At 34.6% G+C, this 17,936-nt stretch overlaps 3 protein-coding genes across 9 annotated transcripts; 2 read left to right on the top strand and 1 right to left on the bottom strand.

Annotated features, from left to right (window-relative positions):
- Window positions 1-13: 13 nt before the first annotated feature.
- Window positions 14-16,566, bottom strand: LOC148168545 (protein FAM107B). 7 transcript variants are annotated; one of them, XM_088044890.1, is made up of 6 exons: window positions 16,411-16,566; window positions 16,244-16,343; window positions 1,853-1,937; window positions 1,498-1,669; window positions 1,275-1,446; window positions 14-257 (listed from the first exon to the last, which is right to left on the bottom strand). In XM_088044890.1, exons 2-6 carry the CDS (start codon window positions 16,280-16,282, stop codon window positions 180-182), a joined length of 546 nt encoding a protein of 181 aa, XP_087901016.1. In that variant the 5' UTR covers window positions 16,283-16,343; window positions 16,411-16,566; the 3' UTR covers window positions 14-179. The 7 variants fall into 7 exon arrangements, with proteins under 7 accessions (XP_087901016.1, XP_087901018.1, XP_087901021.1 ...); XM_088044892.1 differs by lacking the exon at window positions 16,411-16,566 and having other exon boundaries at window positions 16,244-16,389; XM_088044895.1 differs by lacking the exons at window positions 16,244-16,343; window positions 16,411-16,566 and adding an exon at window positions 12,283-12,409.
- LOC148168546 (uncharacterized) lies at window positions 9,168-10,309 on the top strand. The gene is made up of 2 exons (XM_088044955.1): window positions 9,168-9,399; window positions 9,751-10,309. Exons 1-2 carry the CDS (start codon window positions 9,168-9,170, stop codon window positions 10,278-10,280), a joined length of 762 nt encoding a protein of 253 aa, XP_087901081.1. The 3' UTR covers window positions 10,281-10,309.
- A 9-nt stretch (window positions 16,567-16,575) lies between the features above and the next one.
- LOC148168544 (mpv17-like protein 2) lies at window positions 16,576-17,570 on the top strand. Its single transcript, XM_088044887.1, has 4 exons — window positions 16,576-16,627; window positions 16,680-16,984; window positions 17,034-17,272; window positions 17,320-17,570. The coding sequence occupies exons 2-4, from the start codon at window positions 16,777-16,779 to the stop codon at window positions 17,482-17,484; spliced, it is 612 nt and encodes a 203-aa protein (XP_087901013.1). The 5' UTR covers window positions 16,576-16,627; window positions 16,680-16,776; the 3' UTR covers window positions 17,485-17,570.
- The last annotated feature ends 366 nt before the right edge of the window (window positions 17,571-17,936 follow it).

Raw genomic sequence — 17,936 nt, 5'->3', positions numbered from 1 at the left:
TTCAAACTGGCACTTAGAAAAAATAATTTTATTGCAAAGTATTATACATATTACACAAGTCCTAATGAGTACACCTAACTTAGTCGTTTACTTATCACATAACATAAGAGAAGAGTTAAATAAAGCTAAAAATGCGTAATTCGTACATGTAAAACCAGTTAAATGCTTGAGAATGAGACCTATTTTGAGTCGCTCCGATTCTTCAGTTTCATTCGAGCTTGTATGAATTCTTTGTTAATGACTTTGTCGTCCTCGTTCTGAAAAAAAGAACAAAAATTAAAATAATGGCAATACTTTAAACTCACTTTGTTGTGCTTAAATTTGAATATGTAAATTTTGTAAATTTTATAATTAATATTGTGGAAATATTATTAAAAGTTACATTAGCTATGTGAAAGTAACTGGCATTTTGCTCTACATTTGCAATACTTACAAACTGGTGACATTGTTATCATACCGTGTGATTATCAGTAATTGAAGCTAATTTACTCAGTTGGCATACCTGAGCAGTTGGCAATTTTGATGTCATTTCACAAATTCAACGAGCTAATTTTTGATATCGGTTTTATTTTTCTATCGCTTTTGCGGCCTATGAATAGGATGAAACTTCCGTTTTTCGTGTATTTACAGATAAGAATGACAAAAACAGTCCTAATTTTACGATACGATGCGATAATTTCCAGTTTTTACACCAACAAATCCCGTGCAAAGTCTTTTTTCTTCTTCTATTCATTTAGAGGAAGTACTTTATTTTTTACGCTCGATATGCAATGTTTTTATAACAGTACAGAATTATTATCAGATGCACATGCAAAGCTGCATTTAAAAAAACATCTTGAATTTGAATCTGAAATTGCAACCGGCTCCGATATCAGATCAAGGACTGGTTTTGAGCCCATTTAATTGCTTCAAAGTTTTAATTAATATAATATTGACGTTTTTACATATAAAGTAAATCGCATTTAATAGTTCATCAATTTATTTCTTGATAACATTTTTTATTTCCGTCTTTAAACCGGTAAAATGCCATCAATAAATTGAAACTGGTAAAGGAAAATAATTATAAAAAGCGTGTGAATAGAGACGGCTTTGGAATTTGAACTTAGTTGGTAACTCTGGCTATTGTGTCAGTTTAGAAACATGACGTCAATGGACTCAGGGCTACCAACCTGTTTAAAACTCCAAAGCCAGCTTTTATCTACAATCCGCTTTCAAACTCAAATTGTCTAACGCTTCCTGTAATTCTCATAAATGAATATTAAACAAACTCTCACTTTTTCGTCCAAACTATTCGCCTGCAGTCTTTTAGCCCTATCCGCTATGACTTTTTCCAATTCCGGCGCCCTCGTCGCCATGTGATTCTCCATTTCCTTTTTCGCCAGATTCTCTTTTTGTTTTTCGAGAGCCCTCTGCAATTCGGATTTTTGGTTGAGTACATTTTTCCCACTGTAAAACACAAATTCACCAGACCGCATCATAACTACTCCAAATAATTACATTTTCTGGTTAAACATCAGTTCTTTGTGGAGATTCTGTCTTTCGCTATTATCTTTGACTGGATTCGGCGGTTTCCTTGGAATGATCAGTCCCTCTTCATTGAGCAAAGGCGGCGGGGGATGATGAGAGGGAGCTCTCTGGGTCTCTGGAATCATCGTCACGGAAGACTCGTCTGCAAAAAAAATCAATCAACAATGAACTTACGCGGAAAGTGTGACAAAACTAAAAAATCGGACGATATCTCTGACCATCCTTGCGTCGCGACGGCCACTCTGATTGTGATTTTTAGTTCAAGGGTACGGTATATCGGATTTGCTATAGGTCAAGAGCGGATTTACGGCAAAATCGATCTCACCTGTTTCTGCGGTATTTAGCTTGGATTTGAGCTCTTCAATGGTGTTCTGAGTGGTGAAGGGTTGTTCTTCTTTCGTTGTCAAATCCTGCAACAATAAATTGATCAAGATTAAGTGCACAACTTTCACGTTCGTAGTATCAGAACACCACGGGCAATTAACTACGAGACCGATTTGCACGCATTTTTTATAATTCCATTCGTTTTGGTTTTATGGAAAATATTTGCGATGTGTTGTTTTCATTACCTTGACTTGCGTTTGGTTTTCTTATCGCTTGTAATTACAATCAAACGTTTCTTTAATGGAAAAACAGTATTACAACTACAGAAAAGAAAAACTAACTTGTAACTACCATCAACTGTCATACCATAACAAACGTAGAAATCTAAATGCGTGCGACACAATTATCTAACAAACACACAATTATCTAACTCTGATTGACCACGTGTGTTCCGCTGTGATTACGCATATAAACTACTACAACTACAACCCGTTGTTACGAGGGCATGGTCATGCGCGGTCCCTCCTCAGCATACAATTTTTAAGATAAAAGACGAGGAGGACAATTAATTAGCTACATATTTGCAAAATGATAATAACTTTGTAAATAGCTAGCATATGGCGGCTGCAAATCAATCAGATCCGACAGAATCAGAACAAAAAATATCCGCAACAGGTGGTTAGCCGTCGCGGCGCTCGACGTCTTCAATTACGCTGGGATTACGCGCTTGTTTAATGTTTAAACGAATCGTGTACTCGTGCAATTGTTATTTGATTCAATTAGTGTGAATACTATTGTTTACAGGTTAACGACGCTTTTTCGCTTTCTCAATGAACCGCCCGATTACTTTCTTCGCAACTAAAAAGTGCAAGTTTTGAATTGAAATGAATAAAAAATCGTCGGATAGTGTGTTTACAGGTTTTTTATTTGATCGCATGCGAAGAAGCAGCTCCCCGTTATTTCTTCTATTTCCGTCGCTACCGCACCTCCACCAAATATGAAAACTTCCTGGTGTGCCGCTTCTGAGCGCGCCTGTATAAACCGTTGTGTCCTCTGTGACAATTAAAAGGGGATTGAAAGGTCGTTTTAATATTTTCCCCTCGTTCTGCATCAATCACCGGGACAAATCGATGAATTAATGCCGTTTTAGTCACGTCATCGCGACCCTTTATTCGGTGTAATTAACAAACCGAAATAACCACAGAGTGGAGTCCGTTAGGAGTCCTAAGACCTTCAGATACTCTTAATTGATGGCGATTTTATATCTTTACGGTATCGCCAGAGCGAATGTTATTTTATGCACAATAAATCCCCGTCAACAAAAAGTTCAGGAGCGATTTTGATTCATGGTGGTCTATGTGATAACTTGTCGATTATGATTCATGTTTTTAATTAACTATTATTCATTTGTTTATTTTCGGTAAAGTAACTGAAAATTGGTACGATTGTGTGGGCCATCCATGACTCATTAGAACTACAAAATATGTATTAAAAAATCAAGTCATAAAAAATGTATTCCAATCAAAAATGTATCGCTCAATTTCTGTTAAAATTAGTTGATTTTCTACATTGCCATCCTATGAGATAACAAGATTGACTGATTGACAAGAAGCCTTAATTTTCCACAGTTCAACAGTTCCGCATAGTAAGTTCATGGGCGTTAGTTTTAGAATGAGTCGGTGGTTTTGCCCCATTAAACTTTTCAATTACTTTCTCGGAAGCATTTCAAATATGCAGATTTGTGTTAACGATGGTTTACTGCAATGACTGATTAGAAACTTTCAATTCGAAATTCTGTTATCTATGAAGTACCCACCATTGTCCCAAATTAAACAAAAAAGAAAGAAAATGCACTACGTTTGGCTTTTTATTCGCAGTTGAAAATGACTCTTTTGTGATGTGAGAAAATGCATTTTATCAGCACTTTTCGCAGTTTACTGCACATGCAAATTGTTCTTGACCTTGCGCATTGTTTATACGCGTGCAGGTAATTCTTCTACGTTGCACAATTTGACAGTATACAGAGTGTTAAAAAGTATGTAATTTTAATCAAAAGTTCCCCATGGAAGCTAAATGTAGACGCTTCAAATAACTAGACAGTCGATAAAATCACTTTATATTAAACAATTAGGTATCCGCTTTTCTGAGAATTTACGTCGATAATAAATTAGAATTAGTTTCTGTAGATTGTACTCAGAATAGTCTTCCTTCCAATCTGTGAAAAACTTAGAAAGATAAATCTGTCATAAAATAAAACGAATATGTATTACTTTTCATCATTATGTCATGTTGAAGCAGTTTATCGCATCACAAAGTGATCGACAACGTCGTAGATAAAGTTTGCGGTAACAGTAATTATCACAGGAAAAATTCCAAATTGATAGATTGATAAAGACGTTACGAAAAAAAATCACCGAACATTGAGTAAATTGGCGTGAAATTATCCGAAAAAGCAAGTCATTCGATTAAATACTAAACGCACCTAATTTAATTCAAACATGTTGCCGGTAAAATTTGATTCCCATGAACGAGTTTCAAAGTTTTTTCGAAAGGCCAGAAGTACCTAATGGTAGAAATTACAAATGAACGTGATAGCATACAATTACAGAAAGAATTTGAATAGAAAGGCTAAAACAAGAGTACGCAAAACTCAAATTTATTGAATGTTTAAGTAAAAGTTGATACCTTTCTTAATCAGTGTTTACGTTTACTGAGCCGTGGAATGATTGCATGTGGGAAAATAATAAAAATGGAACATTACGTCGGTTCCGTTTTATTTGGATTTGCTAATTTGTTATGTGAAAAACGTGTTACTAATCAGCCAAGTGAAAACGAAAACGAGTGGAAATGTGCATTGGTTATGAAATGAAAAATAATAAAAACCCACTTCTCGGTATCCTGGTTGATTCACGCATTGGTTATTGCAAAAACAGAGCTCGCGTGTTGTTAAAAAAGAGATTACAAGACCGGGCGTCGTCAGATATTAAAAACGTTGCATTATAATTGGCATAATTTGACTCTGTCATTCAAGTTTACCTGGGAATATTCACCTCATCGGTAATTCCATTCGCCAATGACTTTCATATATCGCGCGTGTGGGTAATAAAATATTTCCTCTTTACTCCAACCTCCGCCAGAATACAAATAGAACAAAATGTATGCAAGGCGAAAGAGAGTGAGAACAACCTGTCACGCGAACGTCAAACTCGGAGTAACTCGGAGCGATTAGATAAAAGATTCGGGAAATTAAAATGTGAATCAACGAGAAAACATGAGAGATTACTTACATCAGTAAATTGCTTCCTTTTGAGAAACCGGAAGGCATTTCAACGCGTTGCGAAAAACCGCAGAGTCTATGAAGAAACTGATTTTTTTCAAGGAGGATCGGAGATATTATTGTGATGGATGATCAAAACACTTTCGTTGGTCTTATTAAAATGATGAGCATCTGGCGAGCGGCGGTTCAACGGCCCACACCACGCCCAACTGCATTTTTGATATTCCATATAAAGTCTCATTTCTGAAAGTATGCGAAAAAAGACGAAATTCATGCCGTCCCAAAAGTTCCACCTAATTTTTCCATGTCATTTCTGACCTTCTAGAAGCCAAACAACGCTAATTTGAATAAACGACCTGCATGGAAGATTTTCATTGACGGCACGTACACGAAATGATAAATATTTATATGTTGTCCCGTGTTATCAGGTAAGTGGAGTAAATTCCGCATGGTGCACAGGTAATACATCTTTTATCTGCAGAGATTTTCTGTGTCATATGGACAACGAAGGATTTGAATGTCCGCTGGCACTCATAAGGTCAAATGTGTTTTTTAATTAATTGCAGCACGAAGAGAATGTGTGACGTCAATGGTTGATAATGCACCGGCAATAAAAAATTCGTGTAACACTTGTTTTATGGCTGAGTTTGAAGTTTATCGTCTTGGTGGAGTTTTTGAGACAAAAGTAAATTAAAAATACCGAAGAAGCTACCACCCGCTAAAAACCACATTTTTATAGACACGATTTCCATGGTCAATCCGTGAAAGTGTTTCTAAATTTATGCCTCTAATTCCAATTACTCTACAAACATTAATCTCCCACTGTGAACGACCGATCTAAGATCTCCGCCAACAAATTATAGACGAACCAATTTTTCTAATTTAGTCTCTATCTTCTTTATTATCAAACGTTTCACAGTCATTATTATCTGTAGCCATAATCTCGGAGTCCCACTTAAACTAAACATCACCTTAAAAGGAATGTAATGTATAATCAGATATAAATTCTTATCATTATGTGCTTATATGTACACCATTAATAAAATGTACTTATAGTAATAATTACTGAAAAGTAAAGAAACTGTACTGAACAAAAAAGTTTTATGCGTATTGTCTTCACGACTTATGGTAATAAAGTACTCTTTGAAACTTTCAACGGATTTATTACCACCGCTCGTGACTTTCAGATCATTCAAAATTAATGAAGCATGATTTCTTCAGTTTTCATGAATAGATGACAAGTGCTAATAAGAATTCACAGAAATCACCGAAAACTACGTACTCTCTAATTTACTTTCCTGGATGAATTCAATGTAGAATTTAAAATGTTTGATTTACAACGACTTTCGATATTCTAATTACGTGTATTGGGTCCACGATAAATCATAAAATTTAATTAACAACCATGAAAAGTGCACTAATTTGTACTTTAATGAAAATTTGTTAAAAAAAACGTTACTTTCTCAGTCCCATTGCCAAATTGAAGATGCTTTTGAAAACGAGGACACTATTTCAATTTAGAATAACGACAAATGTAATTCAGTTGCAAATTACAGTTTTCTATAACAAAATATTACTTATTAATATCTGCGGCTATTAAATGGAAAATTGTGTTAACGCGTTAAGATCATAAACGGATTTATTGATATTGTCAGATGTCCCATAAAATATTGTACACGCGACTAGAGAAATACGGTATGCATGGCGTGTACTGTTGTGAAACTTTTGTCGTAAATGATATGATCTATTAATAATCAATTAATCATTCTTGTCATAAATAATTGCAGTTAATATCTAGGCTAAATAAATAAATTTAAGATACATAATTTTATCCTAAATCCGCTCATAAAGCTGTACATTACTTACTCATTTGAAACAGATAATAAATATTTATTATATAAGAGTGTAAGGACGCAAATTATTCACGGCAAAAATTAGTTAATCTCGAGATCGTAGATCGAGGGAATAAGATTTTTGGAGTGAATAATTTGCTCTTACACTCGAATATAATACTAGATTTTATCCAAAGCCTCTGTTAGTTGCAACTTAGGCATTAAAAAAATTGACAGAAGTGACAGCAGTGACAAATTTTTACCATTTAGAAAGCTTTGCCTGTGTTGTTGTCATGGAAATGCAGCATAATTTTCTTTATGGTCTCTAGAGAGTAATAGAGTACTTTATCAATCTTAAATGAGTGAATAAAGACCACTTTATTAGTGCATTTTTGATAAAGTACTCTAATACTCACTAAAGACATGTCTAAATAGCAAGAATAGAAATAATTTTACCTGGGAACACCAGAAAATTGTTCGTTCCTAAGCAGGTATTATAGACCAAACTGTCAAACTAAGTCAATTTGTTTGTAACGATAGCGGATTAGTTTATGATTATTGATTATGATCGTAGAGATAATTGAGTTTACAACCCATAAATTAACACTATTTCCGCAACAAGACAAAAAAACATTTTGTAAAAGTGCAGATTGTTGAACTAATTCAAGCTATTTAACCATGAAAGGTATAAATGAAAGTTGAAAATGCATTAAGAAACATTGTACCCATTAGTTGCGTCATTTTGTCATATCAGGAAAGTCTGGGCTATTATACAAGTATGTGGGGACTTTTTGCAAAATTTTCAACAAAAATAAAAAAAGTATTAAAACACTCACTATTTATTTTATTTGCGACACTATCTTGCTCCACAGTCCATAGAATCAATCAATTTCAACGAATGCTTCACCTGTACTAACTTTATATTTATCTAATTTATCACTTCCATGCCCTGAGGTTTGTTTTATCCGAGAAAAAATTTATCAGTACCAGTATTTACCTTCGTGTTATTAGTAAAATTAAAACGAAAGGTATAATCAAAAAGTAAACAAAACCGCCGATAACTCCGACTCTGTGGTTCCCTCACATAACACTCATTTAATTTCATTAAAAACACCGCCGCGATTACACAACTATTCATATGAAATTACAAAACCTCATTAACTTTGCAACTAACAAGCACAAATTATCATTACAAATCCTCCATTATTCATAAAAGTTACGTTTTTTACAAACGCCACGTTTTGACAGACCTGTTTTGACTCTCTTAATGCGACTTTGGAATTTCATAATTATCACCGCTCATTAAACCCTCATACCTCAACAGAAAATATTCATACGGGACACAAAGATACGTTTCCGTTCAACGGTTGCTGCACCATCACTGTTATGATTGTTGTAAAAGAATAACGAGACTCCATACAGCTCAACCCATCTACCTGAAATTTTCAAAAGCCGACAGGTATCCACCGCAAAAAAAGCAGGTGAAAACGTGCTTGGAAACGCTTCCTCTGAGCAAATTTGTACAGTTGATTCATGGTTTCTCAATTTCTACTCAATTATGTGGACTCTTGGGGCTTTTAAAGAAGCGATGATTATTTTCAAATCACGAACTATCACCTTGGTGAATGTTGGCAATGATCTGCAAAGAAAATCTGGAAATATCTGATGAATTTATATCATTGCCATTGTAAGAAAGTCGGTTTCTCATGCTTATAATAGGAACAATGATGGGTAAATTTGATACGAGTATGAACGCATAGAAAAATTTCACTTTTGTTGAGGACGTTATGTAAGTGGAATGAGTACGTTTTTAAGATAATCGAGTGCTACATTTATTCAAATGCTTCTTTCAAGAGGAATTTATAAATTTAGCGCACGCATATTATTTCATGCCGAATTATTTTACTGCTCAATTAAGTGGAGAAATTTTAATGAAACGCGTCGATAAAGTTTTATTTATTGCTATTCCATGCTTTCTTCGAAATCTAATTTATAAAGATAAAGAAAACGAACTGCAAAAAACAAATTAATTAAACGTGCGTCTGCCACCACGTTCGCCAGACTTCAATCCGATTGAAAATATTTGGAATATTCCACTCCTGCAACACGTTTCGTGAAACTCATTCTGCAAGCGTCCGTTCAGCGCACGTCGGCGTCTTGACGTCACTTGGGGTCAAACGACTGAACACAATGCGTCCGTTGTACGCATGTCAGTAATCGCAACGGACGTTGCAGAGGTAACAGTTCTTATTTTCATCGTTAACATGGCGGTAGAGCCCGAAAATTTAATAACTGCAGTGGAAGAACGGCCACTATTGTGGGACACTAAAAATGACGACTACAAGGACAAGAATAAAAAAGACGCAGCGTGGATAGACGTGTGCTCTTGTTTATTGGAAGAATTTGCCGAAAAACCGGAACCAGAACAAAAAGTCCTCTGTAAGTACACGCATGTTTAACTTATGGTAATGAATACTGCAATTGGGTAACGATTATGGTGGTAATTAATTCCGTCATGTGGTAGTAAAATTTCGTGACCCCGCAGTAAAATCGATGGAGGATCTGCAAGTTCAAGTTTTGCATGCAGTTTTCCACCTACTCAAAGTAATTATCAGAGACAAAAAGCTTCGCGATTTTACACAAAAGCCGCTTCTCAGAGACTCAGCAACGCGTGTATGAGTTCTAATTCTAATATAACAGTTGAGAAAGTCCACCAGATGTGCACTCGCTATTATGATGCTATTTTCACTTTACGTAATATAATTTTGACCAACTAACGCGTTGTTTCAGTACAAGACGTTAAATCCAAATGGAGGACAGTCCGAGACAACTACATCAGAACTTTAAAAAAACAAGCAGAATACAATCAAGGCGTAGGTCAAAAAAAAGTCAAAACATATATCTACGGAAAACAATTAGCCTTCCTCAAGATCAGATTCAAAGACACCAGTGAAACTGAGACTGAAATCAAAAAAGAAAAAGATTCAACTCCTCATCGTGCCATCGTGAGAAAACGGATAGCAAAAAAACGCAAAAGAACTGTTGAAAATTCAGAACTCATGCATGTGAAATTGAGACGCAACACGACAGAAATGGACGAAGATGTGGCTTTCTTTTATTCACTTTTGCCCACAATTAGGACTTTAAATGTTGATCAGAAATTTACGTTTCGACTTCAAACGATGCAGTTTCTACAAAATTTGAAAAATTCTTCGACATCGAAACAAGTAGCGGATTCCAACAGTCATCCGCAGACATCTGTGTCAAGTTCGGAGGATGACGAAACGTCCGTTTTTGCTCCAGAAGTGCAAATAACATAGTTACTGTTTTAATAAATAGCTTCCATTAATAGTTTCCTTATTGGTAACCTCCCAGAGTTAGTCTAAATATTTTGCCAGTGATTTAGACATGTTTGCATGAGAAGTAAATTCGTACCACATCAAATGGTTGTGGATTCTAAAGCACCAAGATGAAATCCAGAAGAGCGAAACGCGAAAAAATAAGCTCGTGAAAAAGAATGATAAAAAAGTAGGAGAAAGAAAAAATATTTAAAAAACAATTCTCCTTTGGAAATTGTAAGCCATCAGTTACAGTTGCCATGAAAGCTGAAGATGGAGAAATTGTCCCTAAAGGATTTTTTCCCATGATTTTAAAAATCAGCTCTAAGAAGACTAAAAGCGATCCGTGATGTTAATTTTAAAGACCAAAAAATATTCAAAAACTACAAAAAAGCAACACAATAGATATACATATCCGGCAGATGTACGGGAATAAAGTTTGCCCTTTTTTAGTTTCAGATCATAAACTCTTATTCTATTTATGTATGTACTTACATTCATTGAGTTCCCCAGAATTTAATGACTCGAAACCAATCACATAGTTAAATGAATTTTGAATTTTTTAGCGGATTTATGAGCTTCAAGGTGTTAAGCGGGTCCATAAACTTTTAAGACCTTACTTTTTGCTACCATCCGAATTAAAATTTATTTATTTTCAATCTTGGCGTTAGGCGCACTTAGAATAACCTTGACAATGGATATTTATATTTACTTCAAGCGTGCGGACAAGTTCACTTGAATATCCTTTATACTGTTAACTCATACAGTATTGCCAAGGTCAGCTTGATTTATTGAGTGGAACAAAAATAAAGTAAAATTAATTTAAAAAAAATGTTTTACCAATGAATCAAAAATTTCCTACACTTTGTTAAATCATCTGATTTTTAGAAAAATTATCGGCTTTGGAATTTTCCTTTTAAAAATATGTTTGTTTATTTTTAACATCACTTACTACATAATTGAAACAATTATGATACTATAATAGATAATTTTAGACATTTATTACGCAGAACAATAAAGAGATAGTTTCATGGTTTATCGAAAAACATTAAAAACTAATTATAAATTATTAGCTGTTATTAAAACATCAGTATAAAAGTCTGTTTCTGGCGACTGATTGTCGTTATATTTTAAACGGATTTAAACGCGTGTTGTTCGCAGGAAAAAAACTAAATCCTGTAAGAAAATACTGTTAAAAATGCCCAGAAATCGTAGCTAATCCAAAACTATATACCGTTAATAAATAAATTTGGTTCTCCCTACCTATGTAACATCATAAATTATTGTTAGTTTATTACTTGACGATCATTAAAAAAAGTGAGAGACATTTGAGATTAATGGCGTAATTAATAATCGATTTAGTGAACTTGTAACATTGATCACGTTCCATAAAAGAAACTCATTTTTAAAATTTAAATTAATAACCACTCACGCTTTATCATACTCACAAAATACACGTTTCTTATCAATGTAAAAATAATAATAATAATAACGCCCCCAAATCAAATACGTCTCCATCTAGATATCCAATCAATTTGATAGTATCGCATCGCACCCTTCGATATCACTTTCCCAATCTAATAATCGCTGCAATTCCTTGTAAACACCAAATTCGTTTTACCAAAATGCCGGAAAAGTCACCCATTTCCTTGTAATTAATTATTTGTAACCTGTTACAAATGAAGTCCGCGTAACGATCACATTTACACAATTTCATAATTCAATTAAGAATTTCGTTTCACATGCAGGTGCACACGGCCACACGTCCTGCACTTTCTACCTCACGTCGAGACCGTAAACAAACCACCTGCCGGATTAGCGACCGGAAAATCGCCCGGAGTCGTCTTCATCGACACGCTCCGATTTTCGACAATGTCGCCGCAAGGATGATGATGATCTACCTCGGTGTCTGTTTTCGCGCGCCGACAACAGCAACACCACATTTCGCCGTTGCATCACTGACATAGAATAAAACTAGACATACCTCCTGGTGGTAATCATCATCGGCGTGTCCCTGACGAAAATAGATAGCCGAATAGAGGCCGGTGCCAAAGTTCGCGGTTTGCAAGCAAGGAGCGGACGTAGCGGCGCGTATTCACCGATTGAGGCTTTTCGAACGACTGCTGCTGGAGTCGGTCTTGTTCTTGGAGATGGAAGGAGGTAGTGGCGGATAGCGGTCGATTGTAAGGGAAATGGATAAATTCAGAAGAGGCGAGGAAATGCGGCCTGAATGTGCCAGGCGTGTCCTTCAAAACAAGGCCGAATTTCGGATTTTCGGTCAACGAAGAATTCTTCAGAGATAATCGCGTTTTTTAATAATTTAAAAGTGGAGCCGTTGTCATGAATCAACGGAATACATTCCTTTGTAATCGATGACATCAACGGCTATTTATGACCTTGCTAGGTATTATTTCAACGGCAAAATATGCAAATCATAAAAAAAACAAATTTAAACAGAATGACAGTTTTATGATAGTGGCGGTAATTTTTCTTTCCACGATTTTTACTAATTTCATTTTGAGATGTCATAAAATGAGGAGAGCAGGGTCTTCAATGACGTAAAATTGTTAATTTAAATATTTATTTTAGACTTGGATTATTCCAAAGTCCAAATATTTGAGCTCTCATTATGACATCTCATTGTTGCGTATTCATGTTCAATTTAGTAAAAATGTAGTTATAATTAGTAACATTCATGACTTGTAGTACAAATAAATGCAAAATAATTAAATGTACGGAGGAAATGAATGAAAGCCTTTTAATTTATTGTCTTCTAAGAACTAAGAAACTGGGGAAAATTTACACAAAGTAAGAAAAACCAACTCGGTGAATAATTCGTGATGGATTTTTTAGCTGAACCTTTAAAACTAAAAATTTTCCACAATTTGTCAAATTTTCAATTAGAAATCCAAGCATTATCTAGAAAATCACCGTAACCATGGAATCTACTTAATTTTAGCGCTAGTGCGTTAAAGTAGAACTTTTCGGACTCAAAGAGCTGTGAAAAATGGTCCCAAAAGTCTCTTTTTATAAACTGCCAAAACATTTACATTCGTATTTTTAAAAATGCAACTTTGTTCTATTTAAAAAGTTATATTGTGTTATTCTGAAAGCTCGCTATGTTTAATATCTCTCACTTTTCATTGAAGGGATTTAGATCTCACGTTTTTAATGCGCTGTCGAACGCATTGCTATCTAGTGCCGTTTAGAAGTTACGGGACAAAGACACGACTGAAAAGTTAGCAGCTGAAGTTTGATCGAGCAAAGAAATTTATAATTTTCTAGACAAAAACGGTTGAAAACCACAAATAAATCGTTGGTGGTTGGTAGAAAAAAAAAACACTTTAGAAAACAACAATTTAGACTCGTATTATTGTTAAAACCAAACAAAACATTTTAAACAAAATCAAATCAGTTTAACAACATTAAAAATTTAATATTTCACTACTAAAGTAATTAAAACTATTTTTTATGAAAATGAGCTCGACAAACACAATTTTTAAAATTGTTTTCAGTTGTAAATCAGTGAATTCGCTCTAGTTTATTTTGGCACCGGATGTTTGAAGGATATTATTAAAAAATGACGTATTTCTCTTAAAAAAATATTATATAACATGTGATATTATTATCCCATTGATATGAGAGAAAACTGTACATGCAATTAGGTCTTTTTAGCATCAGTCTTTGACAGTTTGCGGTTAAACATTAATTTATATGCAATTGTGTCATTACTGAAATGACATAAAATGTCAAACAGACAACCGAGCTACCAACACAAAAAATCAGAGCCTTTTCAACACGAAAGATAATCGCTATCATCTCGTTTCTCGATTGTTTCCAAGACAAGCAACCCAAATATACTTAACTCACATTCAAGCATTTTATCAATCTGGCCATATTTACTTTCATAACGTGTATGAACTAGAGTAAAACATTATTTACTGTACAAACACACAAAATAACGTATGCAAACATATCACAAACCTTGATAAGATTTAGAACGTGCTCTACTTGTACAAATTAAAAGTCCTTCTTTACTTTTATAGTGCAGGTGACATAGTATTACCTTCAACAACACAAAATAGCACACTAAATATTAATTTTTTAATCTCAACGCTGAAATTGGAAAACAATGACGAAACAATAAAAGTTACCTCATTTTCCGCGTGCTATTGTTGTTGCTAAGACCATGGAGCAATAATTAACTTATTTAATTAGTATTTGAGTGAATAAAGCGTCGTACTCTACACGAAAATTCTTTACCTTCTTGGTTCGTTTTAGCACATCAGCAACCATCAGATAAGAAAACTACTGCCTTTCACCTTATAGTATGTAAAATTATTAGCTCGAACCTTAACCCTGGTTTATCTCCCACAGTTTACAGTAGCGGTAATATTTTATTACCACCATCAAAGGATCAAATTCACAATAAAAACAAGTAATGACTTTGAAAATTGGTACAGAAGGACGTACGGTTACGGCGTATCCATCATGTTAATTCTACCATATTACCCTTTACTGTTATTAATTACTGAGCAATTACGAGAGTACCAAAAGTTGTGTAACTTAATTTACAGCTCTGAATGCGTACCGACTAGCAACTGTTACTATTATTTACTATTTCCATGTATTTTATTATTTTTCTTCAACCTGTCGGACAAGTTCAACAGGCTTCTCCATAGGTGAATAAGCGATAAAAAACCGCGTCGTAATCCAGCAGCTCACCAACCTTGCGATTTAACGCTACACTTAAAAGTCATCAGTGACACAAAAAAGAAACCTAATTTATGCGTAACCGTCGTTAGAGAAATGCGACAACTTTATCGGCGAGAAAGTGATAAAGTGAAAAAGTCCCAAGAAAGCCGTACCGAAATACAGAAAAAAAAACATAAACTCCAGAACAAAATATAAAACAACCAACCACATCCGGAATTTTGTTCCGGCAGCAGGCGGACATGTGGTCTCCAGGTTTTTAAATGCTTGTTTAGAAACACTTTCCCAACTTCAAATAAATCGGGTTCGCTTGCAGTGTGAAAGTGTGAATTGACCCCCATCGTTATATGAGTGCTAGGGAGAAATATGATACTGGATGAGGGCTGAGGGATTTTAATGCCGATTATATTATCTGCTGCGATATCTAAGCAGCATCCGATCGTTTTTGTTGGCTGAACGAGCAGGGAAAGCTGTGATCTAGAACTTTCATTATCAGGTCGCTGCTGTAACAAGCTGAGATTCCTTTCGAAAATTAACTTCGCCAACACAAATACGAAGTTAAATTTTATCAAAAATTGATAGGATTTCTCTTCCCAATTGAACTTAATTACTTGTCAAATAATCCCATAAACGATAATTATGCTCACGATTTATTCAGTTTCACTAAAAATCTTTTATTTGATCGCTTCGTATTACGTTAAGTGTTAAATTAGCTGTTATTTGTGCAGGAAAATCTCACTTGTCTGTTAAAATTAAATAATAATGGAAAGTTGTCAATGCTAAGTTTACTTTCAGTAACAATTATTATCAGTGCATTGACGCCTTTCAATGGCACTCAATGAGTTTTCACTCATTTCAAAGAGCTGACTATGAACTGTTGATAATATGACATCACGTACTACATCATTTTTACGCCCGTCAGATCTCTATTTAGCAATTAGTTTTCAAACTAGCAAAAATGTGAAAACCAACTTTCGTACTGTTTATTTTGGTGTTCTCTTCAATATTTAAAGGTGACAGCTTTGAAAGGTCAAAATCTGACGTAATACCAACATGAAAAAAAATTAAGGCCTCTTTCTGGCACTGTAATTTTTAATCAAAAACGAAGCAATAAAATACGATACGCAAGGATATAAAAAAACAAAGATACAAAACGAATAAAAAAGCAGCCAGTAAGAAATAAACTGATTTGTTGTAATGGTAAACTAAAGACAGTAGAAATACACACATACCTGTCCCTCAGGAGTGCGTACTTCTGGTGAACTCGGCATTTCAAGCACTTATTTACCATTCCGTCCGAATTTCTCCTCTTTTTCGCCGGTTTCAAAGTAACTTAAACCCACATCAAAATCAATACTGGTTGATTACTTCGCAATGAAGGCGTGCGAACATTTCTTACCCTAAATACCCTGAATTTTCCTCAGATAATAAGACACAGTGATTTAGAAATGAACCAATTTGACATTATTTACAAAAACCAAAACGCCATGTATAAACAAAACTGACAGTTACCGAGTTCAACCGTCAAATTGACAGTTTGACTCTGTAGCGCCCTCTGTTAGACAGTAGCGGGAGCTAAACTGTCACTTTTGAAAAAATGAAACGTCAAACGTCAGGTGAGTCAAATTTGAAAATACGAAAAGTAAATATTATATCATCTGTGATTAGTTTTTAGTTTGATCAAAGAGTTGCGCAAGAATGGGGATACGTAGAAAGGTATTTTTTTCTCAATGACATCTGGAGTGAAGCGTGACATAACCTCAAAATGTTCAAAAGGAGTTTTCAAATCATTAGGAATTTTCCAGTAGTCAAACGCAATATTCACTCAACTGTGAGAGCAGCTTTTGGGAAGTACTTACTGGTGACAAACGTGGGAAGCTCTGGAGTTCTCATGCTTTTGGGAGACTTAATAGAACAGGAATTAAAACGCGATAAGAAGGAACAGGGCCTAAAATATGATTACGCCCGCCTTGGTACCTAATCTCTTGTTTTTTCGTTTAAATTATTGTTTTTTTTTTGTAGCGCGAATGTTCACTGTGGGCTTGACAATGGGACCTGTCCACCATTATTATTATCTTTATGTAAGCAAGTTATGGCCTGGAAGAGCTTTGAAGGCAATTTCCAAAAAAATCTTATCTGATCAGATTATCATGTCCCCAATTTGTATAGCACAGTTTTTTTATACACTGGGTGTTTTAGAAAAGAAGTCATTTCAAGAAATGAATGAGGAGTTGGCAGATAAATTCTTAACTATTTATACAGTGAGTTGTATTTTTTACTGGCGTTAAGTTAATTTTCTTATTTTTAGATTGATTGGTGCGTGTGGCCTCCTATTCAGTTTTTAAACTTTTATTTTGTACCTTTCAAGTATCAGGTGTTTTATATTAATTTTGTTACAATGTTGTATAACGTGTTCTTGTCATTTATGAAGCACGACTTGCCAAAGCAAGGTGAAGCTAGTTTAGGAAGTTGAAGATACAGCAAAGAGAAGAAGAGATTTGTATTTGTTAAGAGAAAAGTTGTTTGTATAAAATAAACTATTTTGTTTCGTGTACCTAATATGTACAAATATTTTTATTTAAAACTTTTCAGTTTAAAAGATCGTGTTAAAAAGAATATAATTTTTTTTGGGGATTTTAAATTGAGGAGAGCAAAGTTAAAACAAAATGATTTTTAATTTTCGTTCAAACCTAATATTTCATTCTAAACAGAGTAATAAATTTCGCTTTTATTTTGGTAGATAGGCAACTAACAATACACATAGATTGGCGGCCGCACGTCGATTTCAAATCAATCAATTCGCCGAAGGCCACGTTCACTGGCTCCAAGTGCCCAAACAGCAAAGACTACAAGCCGGAGATGCAATGTTAATCACCTTTGAAAAAAATCAAATTCATGTTGCCCCACTTAATGATTGGAAAGAAA

The sequence above is a fragment of the Gnatocerus cornutus genome, chromosome 9 (genome assembly GCF_029298725.1).
Source record: "Gnatocerus cornutus isolate USDA-ARS CGAHR chromosome 9, icGnaCorn1.1, whole genome shotgun sequence".
Classification (NCBI taxonomy): domain Eukaryota; kingdom Metazoa; phylum Arthropoda; class Insecta; order Coleoptera; family Tenebrionidae; genus Gnatocerus; species Gnatocerus cornutus.
The sequence above is the reverse complement of the archived record's forward strand: the minus strand, read 5'-3'. Positions and strand labels throughout refer to the sequence as shown.

What these genes read in the sequence shown, in the direction of transcription:
- LOC148168546 (XM_088044955.1), top strand. Translation starts at nt 9,168, where the DNA reads ATGTCAGTAATCGCAACGGACGTTGCAGAGGTAACAGTTCTTATTTTC. An exon ending in ACCAGAACAAAAAGTCCTCT is followed by an intron (nt 9,400 to 9,750) that starts GTAAGTACACGC and finishes GCGTTGTTTCAG; the next exon opens with TACAAGACGTTAAATCCAAA.
- LOC148168544 (XM_088044887.1), top strand. Translation starts at nt 16,777, where the DNA reads ATGTTCAAAAGGAGTTTTCAAATCATTAGGAATTTTCCAGTAGTCAAA. An exon ending in ATATGATTACGCCCGCCTTG is followed by an intron (nt 16,985 to 17,033) that starts GTACCTAATCTC and finishes TTTTTTTTGTAG; the next exon opens with CGCGAATGTTCACTGTGGGC. An exon ending in AATTCTTAACTATTTATACA is followed by an intron (nt 17,273 to 17,319) that starts GTGAGTTGTATT and finishes TCTTATTTTTAG; the next exon opens with ATTGATTGGTGCGTGTGGCC.
- LOC148168545 (XM_088044888.1), bottom strand. Translation starts at nt 12,015, where the DNA reads ATGAAATTGTGTAAATGTGATCGTTACGCGGACTTCATTTGTAACAGG. An exon ending in GTGACTTTTCCGGCATTTTG is followed by an intron (nt 1,938 to 11,919) that starts GTAAAACGAATT and finishes TTATTGTTGCAG; the next exon opens with GATTTGACAACGAAAGAAGA. An exon ending in CTGATGTTTAACCAGAAAAT is followed by an intron (nt 1,447 to 1,497) that starts GTAATTATTTGG and finishes TGTGTTTTACAG; the next exon opens with TGGGAAAAATGTACTCAACC.